Raw genomic sequence first — 13176 nt, forward strand, 5'->3', positions numbered from 1 at the left:
CCACCACACTTGGCTAAGTTCATACTTTAGTAGTTCTTAATTTTAGGTGAATGTGTTCTGTGTTGTTAACATAGCTGAGGGTGATGACATTGAACTTCTTATTTTTCTCCTGGATTCATGGGAGGCAAAATGGACTTCCCACTGCATTTATTTATTTCTTGTTTATTTTTTTTGAGATGGAGTCTTGCTCTGTCATCCAGGCTGGAGTGCAATGGCGCGATCTTGGCTCACTCCAACCTCTGCCTCTCGGATTCCAGAGATTCTCTTGACTCAGCCTCCTAAGTAGCTGGGATTACAGGCACCTGCCATCATGCCTGGCTAATTTTTGTATTTTTGTAGATACAGGTTTTACCATGTTGGCCTGACTACTTTTGAACTCCTGACCTCAAGCGATCCACCCGCCTCGGCCTCCCAAAATGCTGGGATTACAGGCATGAGCCCCTGCGCCTAGTGTCCCACTGCATTTATAATCTGTGAAACATTTCCCTGTGGCGAAGTGAAGAGACCAAGTTCAGGGAAGCCTGCAGTCTGGTCCGAATTGGGAGTGACCTTTTATCATAAGAACACCCAGAGGTTGAAGTGAGCCCAGATTGTACCAGTGTGCTTCAGCCTGGGCGACAGAATGAAACTCTTTTTTTAAAAAATGAGTTTCACTCTTGTTGCCCAAGCTGGAGTGCAATAGCACAATTTCGGCTCAACGCAACCTCCGCCTCTCAGGTTCAAGCGATTTTCCTGCCTCAGCCTCCCGAGTAGCTGGGATTATAGGCATGCACCTCCAGGCCCAGCTAATTTTTTGTATCTTTAGTAGAAACAGAGTTTCATCATGTTAGTCAGGCTGGTCTTGAACTCCTGACCTCAGGTAATCTGCCCACCTCGGCCTCTCAAAGTGCTGGGATTACAGGCATGAGCCACCTTGCCTGGCCAAGACTGTCTTAAAAAAAAAAAGCCGACTATCAAAACCCCAGAAGCACATGGTCTTGCTTACCATCTGGGTGACTCTTAGGGCTCATGCCCACCTTCTCCTAGAGAGAGGAATGTCTGGCTGTTACTGCCAACTGAGTCAGGGAGGAACACGGCGCTGCTGGCCATGCCTTCTATAACTTAGCCAACAAAGTCAGCGAAGTTAGTGAGTAGAGAATCTCACAGGAGGGTACCTCAGAGAAAACAACGCGCAAAGACCCAGGTACCCAAGGGGGAGCAGGGTGTGGTCCCAACAATCTGAGATCTACAGCCTGCCTGGCTTTCACTTCAATAGCATTTCTGGGGAGGGAATGGTTTAGAATAATCTCTGATGCAACATTAACCCAATGGGCTTAATATTTTTAACAGTGAAAATGTTTTGCAGATGATCAGAGACAAAGGTAATCTTAGAGGAGCTTGCCTAATGGTTCTCAAACACTGGCTAGCCAGGCAACTACATCAGGGTGACCTGGAGAACTTAATCCAAGTACAAATGCATGGGCCTTGGTCTCAGGGATTCAGGCTCAGGTTGGGGCAATAAACTATGTATTTTTAACAAGCTCCTTAGGTCATGTTATTGAGTAGCAGAGGTTGGGACACACTCATACTTCATTTTAGAAAAGATGAAACATTCCATCTCAACTAGCTGATGCATTTTTTTTTTTTTTTACATCACAACTGTCATTTTAGATAATTTCTGTGGTTCCTTCTTGCGCTAATGTTAAAAAAATACATCATACAAAGTGAAATAAGCCATGCATAGAAAGACAAATACAGTATAATCTCCCTTATATGTAGACTCTAAGAAAGTTAATCCCATAGCAACAGTAGAAAGGTGGTTGCCAGAGGTTGGGGGGTGGGTGGCTGGGATAGGGAAAGGGGAGATGTTGATTAAAAGGTACAAAGTTTCAGTTAGACGGAAGGACTAAGTTTTAGTGATCTATTGCACTGCATGGTGACCACAGTAATTAATAACATATTAAATACCTCAAAATTGCTAACAGATTTTTAATGTTCTCACCGCAAAAATTTGTTAAGTTGATAAGGTGCTGGACATGTTAATTACTTGTTTGAATTTTTCTACAATGTATATGTATATCAAAACATCACATGGTACCCCATAAATATACACAATTATCGTTTGCCCATTAAAAATAGTCCATGAGCTCCACCTTACTTCATGTTATCTAACAGCAAACAACTAGTCCAAAGCAAGTGATTTCCAGTTCCAGTAATTTCCACTGAAAGGAGAGAAGGAAATGGAATACATATATTTACAGCCTACCTTTCTCTCATCGCACTCTCTGGCTTGGGAGACCCATTGAAGCTCTTCAGTCTGTATCCCACAATATTGACTTGTAGAAAACAGCCCACCTGATTATATGAATAAGTGGAATTGGGTGACAAGGTCAGGATTTTTCATGTGAGAGTTTATTGGTCATTGAATAGAACTAAAATCAGAGGATTTAAATCAGCAAAAAGGTCTTGCCATGGAGATGAGTTTAGAGATTCAAGTGGCCGCTTGGCAGCACTTGGGGGATAGAATCATGCGGAATTAGGAGCACAGCAGCATTGCAAAGCACATCCGAACTTATGCTAAAGAACCACATCAGCCTGGGCAATCTGGGAAACCCGGTCTGTACAAAAAAACACAAAAATGAGACGGGAGTGGTGCCACACACCTGTGGTCCCAGCTACTCAGAAGGCTGAGGTGGGAGGATGGATTGAGTCTGGGAGGTCGAGGCTGCAGTGAGCCGTGATTGCACCACTGCACTCCAGCCTGGGTGACAAAGCAAGACCCTGTATCAAAAAAAGAAAAAAAAAAAAAAAAGAAAAAGAGAAGAAATATAGACTACAGCTTTTTTCATTTTCCTGGAAGCATCTATTAGACAAAAACTGTATAGCGTAGTTGAGAGATTACAGTACTGCATGACCTAGTTTTCACATTTTTCGTTACAGCACCAGCCACATCAGAGATTGTTGTGATGGGGTTTTTGGGTCAGCCCGTGACTTTGCCCTGTCTGTACCCATCCTGGTCTCAGGACAGCAACAGCATGTGCTGGGGGAAAGGCCAGTGCCCCAACTCCGGTTGCAACGAGGAGCTCATCCACACCGATGGAATGCGGGTGACCTCAAGAAGGTCAGAAAAATATAGACTTTGGGGGACTCTCCAGAGAGGCAATGTCTCCTTGACCATCTTAAATCCCAGTGAAGGTGACAGCGGTGTTTACTGCTGCCGCATAGAGGTGCCTGGCTGGTTCAACGATGTAAAGTTACACAGGCGTCTGCAGCTACAGAGAGGTAAGCACATGAGGGGCTCATGTCTGTGGAAGGAGAGATTCAGTGCTTAATGGATAATAGAATCAGCGGCTGGTGGTGAAGAGGTTAGAATTGCTTTTACACTGTGTGGGAAGATTGAATTTGAAATGAGATGCTATGGTATGAAGTAGGTAAGTAAACACAAAAGCAGCCACAGAAATGAGTGGAAGGTGGAAAGGGAACCAGTGAACTGCAGAGTCAATTGGAAGAGGCAGCTGCTATGTATCTAGGGGTTATCCACCTTGCAGATATTTGGGTTCAGTGTTTTTATATCTATCCATTTTTATGTGAACTCTGTTGATTTTTTGCATGTTGACAGGTTTAAAATAATACAAAAATTGCGTGAACTAAGTAAAATGTATTCATGGTTCAGCTTCAGCCAGTAAACCAATGGTTTGCCACTTCTGGCAGAGGAAAAAGATTTGTGCCTAAGATTTGGACACAGTCACAGCAGTTTTCAGGTGCTCTTTCTTCTATTACTATCAGTCACTTTTGATGAAATTTGGAATATGGTGGGACTCCAGGAATTTGAGCTGCATTGAGCCTGTGGTTGAATAATGCTAATAATAATCATCTTTAGTAGTTTTCTGCCATGAAGCTTCCCAAAATAAGCTCTGTATTCCGCCTGCATGAGTGTCACCTGGAGGATCCTTGGACTCTATTCCTAACTGGATGGGCACCTTGGAAGACAAGAATCGAGATATCTATATTCTTTTTTTTTCTTAAGACAATTTTGCTCTTGTCACCCAGGCTGGAGTGCAGAGGCGCGATCTTGGCTCACTGCAACTTCTACTTTCCAGATTCAAGGAATTCTCCTGCCTCAGCCTTCCAAGTAGCTAGGATTACAGGTGCCCACCACCACACTCAGCTTATTTTGTATTTTTAGTAGAGATGGGATTTCACTGTGTTGGCCAGGCTGGTCTCAAACTCCTGACTTCAGGTGATCCACCTGCCTCGTCCTCTCAAAGTGCTGGGATTACAAGTGTGAGCCACCACACCCAGCCTACATTCTTAAGTTTTCAGGTGACTCTAATGTACTCTAAAATTTGACACCAACTGATGTGGATGACTAATTTAAGAACTTACATGCATTATTAGTATATCTTTCTCTTAAGGCAACATTGTGAGATAGAGAGAAGGGATTCCAATTTTGCAGAAGAGAGAAATGAGGTTTATTGATGTTAAATGACTCCCACTCAAGTCTTCTCTTTTCAAATTGGGTACAACCAACTATTATTTTATAGAATACTTGATGATATATTATGAGGTCATTTCCAAGTTCACTTGGAACAAATGGTGTTTTTCTGGTCCATTAGAGTCCATGAAAATTTGGCCTATTCTAGAGAGGATGAGATTTGTAGAATAAACGGTGGCTAATGAAGCTCAAATCGGATGTTTAGGGGGTGAGTGGCGTTGGTATGAACCAATCTTTACTGTCTGAAAGAGACTGCATTCTCACCCTAGTTTGCATCCTTTGAGCTCACTTTCAACGCACTCATTTATGCATTCATGTAATGTTTTTGGAGCATCTACTATATGCCAGACACTGTGATAATTATTGGCTTTATAGCATAGAACAAAATAAATGACAGATTTTTCCTCATGATGCTTAAAGTTTAATGGGATAAACAGACTTTAAACAATAGCAATAAAATAAATGTGCAGTTCTGGAATGCAATAAAGGCTGTGGAGGTAAAGTGTGAGAGCACATCACACAAAAGCCTAATCGTTATTGCAGAATCTACTTGGCCTCCTTGCGGAAGTAACCTTTTAGCTGAGACCTGAGAGTTAAGTAGGAGTCAGCCTTGTGAAGAATGAGAATAGGAAGCAGCGGGTACAAAGTTTCGTGCAGTGGGCAGGTTGCTGACGTGTTCAAAAAGCTACAGAAAGGCCAGTTGGGTAGGAAAAAGTGGTAGCAGGCGGGTGGAGACATGAGATTGGAAAGAAAGGCGGGACTGGGTCAAATGGAGGCTTGCAACTTGCAGGTCAAGGTGCGGGACTGGGTTCTCTATCTTAAGGGCAAGGAGCACCCGGGAAAAGATTTAGGCAGGGGATGGACATAATTATATTTGACTTCTTTTTTTTTTTTTTTTTGAGATGGAGTCTTATTCTGTCACTTAGGTTGGAGTGCAGCGGCATGATCTCAGCTCACCGCAACCTCCTGGGTTCAAGCGATTCTCCTGCCTCAGCCTCCTGAGTAGCTGAGATTAAAGGCGCTCACCATCATGCCCAGTTAATCTTTGTATTTTTAGTACAGGGTTTCACCATGTTGACCAGGCTGGTCATGACCTCAAGTATCCTCCCACCTTGGCCTCCAAAAGTGCTGGGATTACAGGCAGCCACTGCACCTGGCCAACATTTTAAATGATTACTCTAGGCAGTGTGTGAAGAATAGATTGGAAGGAAGGGGTCGGAGTCAGGGCAGGAAATACAATTTTATTGGGCATTACAATGGTCCAGGCCAGCGGACCAGGTGAGGCCACAGAAATGGAGAGAAACGGATGGGTCCCAGTTGTATTTGTACTATTTCCTTTTCCCTCCGTCCCCACTTGGCGCCAGACATGTCTGTTGTTGTTTACAGCCCCGACAACCACGAGTAGAACAACCACCACACACAGAACAACCACCACGAGCCCCACCACCCCACAAATGACAACCTCCACAGCTGCACTGCCAACAACAGTCGTGACCACACCCGATCTCACAGCCAGAACACCACTTCCAACCACAACCATCGCCGTCCTCACAACAGCAGACGCGTGCCCTTCACCACCCCCAAGCACCCTTCCAGAGGCAGCCACAGGTCTTCTGACTCCCGAGCCTTCTAAGGAAGGGCCCATCCTCACCACAGGTACGCGGAAGTATCTTGGGTTTCTTAGAGTTCTCTCGCTGAATGATGCAGCCCAGTGACTTGCTCTCTTTCTCTCTTTCTCTCTCTCTCTCTCTCTCTCTCTCTCTCTGTGTGTGTGTGTGTGTGTGTGTGTGTGTGTGTGCATGCGCGCGCACGTGTATTAGTTTGCTAGGCTCATCAAACAGACACCACAGACTGGGTGGTTTAAACAACAGAAATTTATTTTCTCGCCGTTCCCAGTTCTACAAGTCCAGCATCAAGGTGTCAGCAAGGTTGGTTTCTTCTAAGTCCTCTCTCCTTGGCTTGCAGGTAAGAATCCCAGTCATATTGGATCATGGTCCGTTGGTATGCCCTCATTTTACCTGAATCAGCTCTTTGTAAGCCCTATTTCAATGTCCATTTGCATCTGAGGCACGGAGGGTTAGCACTTCAACATATGAATTTTGAGGGGACACAATTTACTCCTTAACAGTAGGTATGTGCGTGTGTGTGTGTGTGTGTGTGTGTATGTGTGTGTGTGTGTGTAAGGAGATGTGATCACTAAACTGTTCCTTTTCTTTTTTTATGGTGTCTCTTTTTTTCTGCCCTTTCCTTTGTGTTTTTGAAAAGTCAGCATTTTGGGTTCTCCAATTGACCTCTCAGGAGTCTTGCAAGAGATGTTTATTAAAGAACCAGGAAAGGTCACTTCTGGTCCGACTCCAATTCCATTCTTTCAAGAGTTAAGTCGCTGCCTGAGCATTCGCGATTGATTGAGGAAAGACCTCCAGTCGCATCTAAAATGTCCCCTGATGGTGCCTACTTCCAGCCTTGTTTCTTTTCTTTGTTTCTTCCCCTGGAATTCTTGACCCTGCAACTTGTATGTCTCACTGAGTGACTCGCTCCATTGCTTAGGGGGGCTTGTCAAGGCTGTCACCATATGTTGGCCTCTGATTCTGCAGTAAGAATTGGGAAAGCAATCATGAGATAGCTTGAAGGCTTTCTTAAGACATTGCAGCTGCCTCAGTAAGTCCTGGATAATTCAAATAGCTTTATAAAATTGAATCGGGTAATTCTATTATACTCTGAATAGTCACCTAAAATCTGTGAACCCTGAACCAATCAATTTTTGTATGTATCTTTTATTCCTTTGGGCTTGAAAATAAATAACTACCGTAAAGCACAATATTTGTAGTTTCTATTCCTTAATTCTAAAAATCACTTGCACTCCTTGAAGAAAACTTGAAATATAAAAAGAAGCACCAAGACAGCTATAAAAATAGCCTGGAACATGGTGATGTGAGCCCAGCTATTTGGGAGGTTGAGGCAGGAAGATCCCTTGAGCCCAAGAGGTCAATTCCAGCCTGGGCAACATGGTGAGAGTGTGTCTTTAAAAAAATAGATAAATCAGAAAAAATAGTGGCCGGGTGCAGTGGCTCATGCCTGTAATCCCAGCACTTTGGGAGACCAAGGCAGGTGGATCACTTAAGGTCAGGGGTTTGAGACCATCCTAGCCAACGTGGTCAAACCCCATCTTTTACTAAAAATATAAAATTAGCTGGGCATGGTAGCACGTGCCTGTAATCCCAGCTACTTGGGAGGCTGAGGCAGGAGAATCGCTTGAACCTGGGTGGTGGAGATTGCAATGAGCCGAGATCATGCTACTGCACTCCAGCCTGGGTGACAGAGCAAGACTCTGTTTAAAAAATTAAGTAATTAATTAAAAAAATTTGAAAAGATAGTCCCAAATCCCACCACCCACTACAAACAAAAATAATACTGTTATTTTTTAGCTGCCTTTCATCCAACTTTTTTCTCTTCCAGAATCTGAAACTGTCCTCCCCAGTGACCCCTGGAGTAATGCGGAGTCTACTTCTGCAGACACTGTCCTGCTGACATCCAAAGGTGTGCAGACACTCACCTTCTCTGTCCTCCCGCACCCCTTGGACTGAGGAGAAGGAAATTAATAAAAGTGTTGCTGAATCAGATGACTGACAGCCTCTTTGGGTCATTCATGCCATGAAATCCCCCTGTGGCACACTGGCCTCGGGACAGTCTTTGTCCTTTGTTCCCTCTTGTGGCTGAGGGGCGGGGGTGGAGGGAAGGCCCTTCTTGATTTTTGCAGTTCTCCGCAGTAGCTCATGGTACATCTCTAGATGTTTGCTTTTAGACTCTAGGCTGAGTAGCACTTAGCTGTCTCGTCCTAATGTCATGCATGTAAATCTTCTTTGTTGAGACTCCTGAGGGGTTTACTCATTCAGTGATTGGCTGTTTTTTAGAGTGGAGGGAGAATTGTCGCTCTTTCATTTATTTGTCTTTTCTCCTACCCATCAAACCTTCTTTAGGTAGTCACTGGGGTCCAGGACAGAGTATGCCCTAAAATAAGACATAATTGGCATCCTTGGGGGTGCTAGAGAGGATGACTTGGGTTTGACTTCCAGTTTTACTACTTTTTGCTGGGGGTCCCTGACCTCAGTTTATTCCTAGGTTTGTTGTAGAGTTGTATAACTTCACGCGTGTAAGGACTTAGAAGAATGCCTGGGACATTTGTAAGCACGCACATGGCAGGGGCTGCCAGAATGAAGCTAATAATCTAGCAGAGGAAAACAGACATGTATAAGAGAAATAAATCAGTGTTTGCGATAGTGTAACATAGGGACACAGTATGGGCACTCTGGCTTCACTCTGCCTAAGTACAAATCCTGCCTTTCCTGCTGTATGATCTTAGCTAAGCACTTAATCTCTCTGGGCCTTAGTTTCCTCACTAGTAAAATGGAAATAACACCTATCCTGTGGCTCTTTCTAAGGATTAAATGACAGATGCATGTATGTCACTTAGGACAGTGTCTGGATAATTTTTTTTTTTTTTTTTTTTTAAGAAAGAAGTCAGTATAGGAACACTAGGGTGCCGAAAGCAGGAAGACAGGTATTTATCTAAGCCTATTTTCTGTTTCCCCCTTTTTTTTCCAAAGAGTCCAAAATTTGGGATCTCCCATCAACATCCCATGTGTCAATGTGGAAAACAAGTGACTCAGTGACTTCTCCTCAGCCTGGAGGTAAGGGGTCTGTGATTTTTTATTTTATTTTATTTTATTTATTTATTTATTTCATTTTTTGTGGAGACAAAGTCTCACCATGTTGCCCAGGCTGGTTTCAAACCCCTTGGCCTCAAGTGATCCTCCCACCTTGGCCTCCCAAAGTGCTGGGATTACAGGAGTGAGCCACCTTGCCTGGCCTGGGGCTGTGTTCTTATGAGTGGCTCATCTTTGGCTGTGGAAGCAATCTGTCATCTGCCTGCTTGTCTTGGGATCCAACTTTTCCGGCTCCTTCGTGGCCACGTCCCACATCCCCTGCCAGCTGGGTTGAAAGCGCGGCGTGCTGCACGCGTCAGTGCTGGCTTCGAAGCCCCTCTGTTGAGATCTTCCTTCTTCCTTAGCAGCTTCTGACTTGACACCAGGAATGACAGTAGGAAAACCACCTATTCTTTTTTCAAATTTTTATTTTTTAATTTTAAATTACACAAATATCACATTAATGCATTTTTGTTAGGGGTGCATACAAACAGAAATACAATTCTCTTTCACTCCTTGTCCTCAATCCCAGCCCTCTCACATGAGACAATAACTGTTATTAGTTGAAGATGATCATTCCAGGTCTTTTTCCATTCCCTATGTGTCTGGATAGATATAGAAATATATAGTTTGGTTTTGTGCATGTCTTTAAAAAATGTTATCATACTATATGCAGCATTCTACGTTTTGTTTTACCACTGATTGTTATATACTGGACCACATTCTTTAGTCTATGTAGATAGGTATCATTATGTTAAATTGCTGGATAATATTTTATATTATGAGTACTCACAATATCTCTTGCCTATTGAGGAGCATTTAGACTGTTCCAATGTTTCCTTTTTGTAAACAGTGCTGTAGTGAACATCCTAGTACATTCATGCCTTTCTAACCATTCATGCAAGTGTTTCTCTAGCTAGAATGGTGACCAGAAAGTAAAAATTACTGGTTAAAAGAAATGTGCACCTTTAAATTTAATAACTTGTAGAAAAATGTTCTCAGAAAAGGTTGTGCCAATTTATTTTTCCACCCACAGAGTATCTGCTTTCCCATATCCTCCCAACACTTGATATGACCATTTAACTTTTTCAGTTTTCTGAGAAGAAAACGTCATCTTGTTCCTTCCTCCCTCCCTCCCTCCCTCCCTCCCTGCCTCCTTCCCTTCCTTCTTTCCTTCTTTCCTTCCTTCCGCCTCCCACACTCAAGTGATTCTCATGCCTCAGCCTCCTGAGTAGCTAGGACTACAGGCACACACCACCATGTCCAGCTAATTTTAGTAGAAACAGGGTTTCACCACTCTCTTCTGGGTGGTCTCGAACTCCTGAGCTCAGGTGATCCAAATGTCTCAGACTCCCAAAGTGCTGGGGTTACAGGCATGAGCCACCATGTCCAACCCATCTTGTTCTTTCCTTATCATGATTAACAGAGAGTTTGCGTTCCTTCCTATATGTTTACTAGCCAGGAAACAGGTATCCTTTAATTCTGTGAAGGAGACAATGTAACATCACTCTCAAAAGTTCAGAAGATGGAATTGGAGGGGACAGACAAGAGTGAATGGAAGGGGACAGGTTTCGAAGTTAAGACTGTAACTCAAGATGAAATGGAAGGGGGGCCTGGTAGTAAGATGCTTAGGCCTGCACTAACTCATACAGTGGGAAAACAGAAAATCTGGACTAGGAGTCGATAATTTAAGGGAAATGGCATGCCAAAGATCCAGACCCTGTTGGTCTATGGGATGGGGTAAGGGTGGGGACTACTTTCAAACAGATGAAAGAGAAGGCAGTGACTAGAAAAGTAACGGAAACGAGGCAGAACATTCTAACATCATCATCCTTTGTTCCATTTAAATCTTGGACTACTTTACATTGAATTACGAGGGAACAAAAGGTCATGTGATTTTTACCTTCTATAAGCTTCTTGATAATTTTCATTTCTCTCCTCCTTTACCAAATCCCGGAACAGAGAACACTTGCTGCTTGGCTGAAGAGGAGCTTGGTGTAAGAAGGCTGGTCAGTCTCTGTGGAACATTTAGTCATCAGGGATGAAAAGCAGGGTTTACTGAGCAGGTGTTACATGCTAGTTCAGTTTCAACCTGTCTTCCTGGGCCTCTTCAGCAGATGCTCATAGTTCTGTTGCATCTAAATCTCCCAAGGCCACACAGCTCTCAGGCATCAGATCCAGGATGTCTAGCTCTGATTCTACACTCTTTAGATATCATTTTATTTTATCTGGATTTCTAATCTGAAATTAAAAGTCATATTCTTTTAACTACTATTCATTTATTTTAAATTACACAAACATTACACTAATGCATTTTTGTTAGGGGTACATAAAAACAGATGGAAATAAAATTCCTTCACTCCCTATTTCCTCTCTTCCCACTGTTTTTTTTTTTTTTTTTTTTTGGTAATGAAACATTCATAGGGATCATTGTGGTTAAGGTCCACCAAGGACTTATCTATGCATCAGGTACTGTGCTCAGCATTTTGTGTTAATATTCTTTTTTTACTCTCACCACAACCTCCTATGCAGGTACTGATATTATCTTCATTTTAGAGATAAAGAAATAGAGAGTCAGAGAGTTTATTAGAGAAGCTAATACCAGCATTGTAGGTCTGCCATTGTTTTAACACCATGCACATTCCATGTATTATCTCTTTTGATTGTCCGCAAATCCATAAGAAATGGGTACCATTATCACTTCCATTTTAAAGACCTTGAAGATTAAAAACTTGTCCAGTAAATGGCCGATCTGGATTTAACCCACGTCTTTTCAACTCTAAATCACTCTAACACCAAGCCACTCTGCTCCCCCTCTGGAGCCTCTTACAGAATAAGACTACATCTTCATTCACATGAAAACCCTTTCAACCCACTGAGTTTTTCTTTCTCTGGCTAACAATCCTCAGTTCCCTCTCCATTTCTTCATGTAATTTTTGGATGGCGAAGCTTCTGTCGTTGTGGGCTTATTTAAATCCTTAAAGAGGGTCTTGTCGATCATTGTTCTCTAAAATTAGCATGATCCAGGGTAGCAATTTCTTCCACTAGTCATGGCTGACTAGAATGGAGCTCAGAGATGTAGTGTCTTAAGATCACACAGCTGAACAGCGGGACAGCTGGGAGTCATACCCAGCTTTCAGAGATTTTAAACTGTGTCTGTGGAATCCTGGATGGGTGATATCTGTAGATGAGCTTCTTGTGGGAAGGGCACCACCCTCCTGAAATTATACACAAAATTGTATGTATGTGTGCACACACACTTTTCTGGGGTGAAGTCCAGAACTTTCATTCAATTCTCCAAATATTCTGTATAACCGCAAATGGCTAGGAACTATAATTCAGTCACAAATACAAACACAAACAAACAAAACAACAATAACAACTCACATGAAAATATGGCATGGGTCCTACTCCCCCCACATCTGTTAGAGGAATACAAACTCATTCCTCAAGATATCTAGGAACTCTGACCATACCTTTTCACCCATGGGATTAATTTTCTTTTTTTCTTTTCTTCTTTTTTTTTTTTTTTTGAGATGGAATCTCACTCTATCACCAGGCTAGAGTGCAGTGGCATGATCTCGGCTCACTGTAACCTCTGCCTTCCAGGTTCAAGTGATTCTCCTGCCTCGGCCTCCTGAGCAGCTGGGACTACAGGCACCCGCCACCACACTGGCTAATTTTTTGTAGTTTTAGTAGAGTCGGGATTTCACCACATTGGCCAGGCTGGTCTCGAACTCCTTATCTTGTGATCTCCCCACCTTGTCCTCCCAAAGTGCTGGGATTACAGGTGTGAGCCACCACGCCCAGCCAGGATTAATTTTATTTCTTGCTTGGTAGCAGGAATGTGTGAAATGGTTCCCAATTGCTCCCTACAGGTCCCATCTCTACTGGGCAGGGACTCCGAAGCCAGGACATAAAAAGCCATATAACTATGTCATTTCTTAAATAAAATCAGGTGGCCTGGGATTAAGTTCCCTGCTGACTGTATCTCAGGCT

At 43.1% G+C, this 13176-nt stretch overlaps 1 protein-coding gene across 3 annotated transcripts in view; it reads left to right on the forward strand.

Annotated features, from left to right (window-relative positions):
* Window positions 1–13176, forward strand: part of TIMD4 (T cell immunoglobulin and mucin domain containing 4) — a 94846-nt gene that overhangs the window by 57008 nt on the left and 24662 nt on the right. For 2 of the 3 annotated variants that reach the window (XM_074378807.1, XM_003943730.3), the window contains 4 exons: window positions 2920–3261; window positions 5861–6130; window positions 7931–8011; window positions 9079–9162. In XM_074378807.1, coding sequence (XP_074234908.1) covers window positions 2920–3261; window positions 5861–6130; window positions 7931–8011; window positions 9079–9162 — 777 coding nt within the window. The remainder of the gene's footprint in view (window positions 1–2919; window positions 3262–5860; window positions 6131–7930; window positions 8012–9078; window positions 9163–13176) is intronic. The other variant, XM_074378808.1, reaches the window with a different exon arrangement.

Source organism: Saimiri boliviensis, chromosome 1 (assembly GCF_048565385.1).
Source record: "Saimiri boliviensis isolate mSaiBol1 chromosome 1, mSaiBol1.pri, whole genome shotgun sequence".
Taxonomy (NCBI): domain Eukaryota; kingdom Metazoa; phylum Chordata; class Mammalia; order Primates; family Cebidae; genus Saimiri; species Saimiri boliviensis.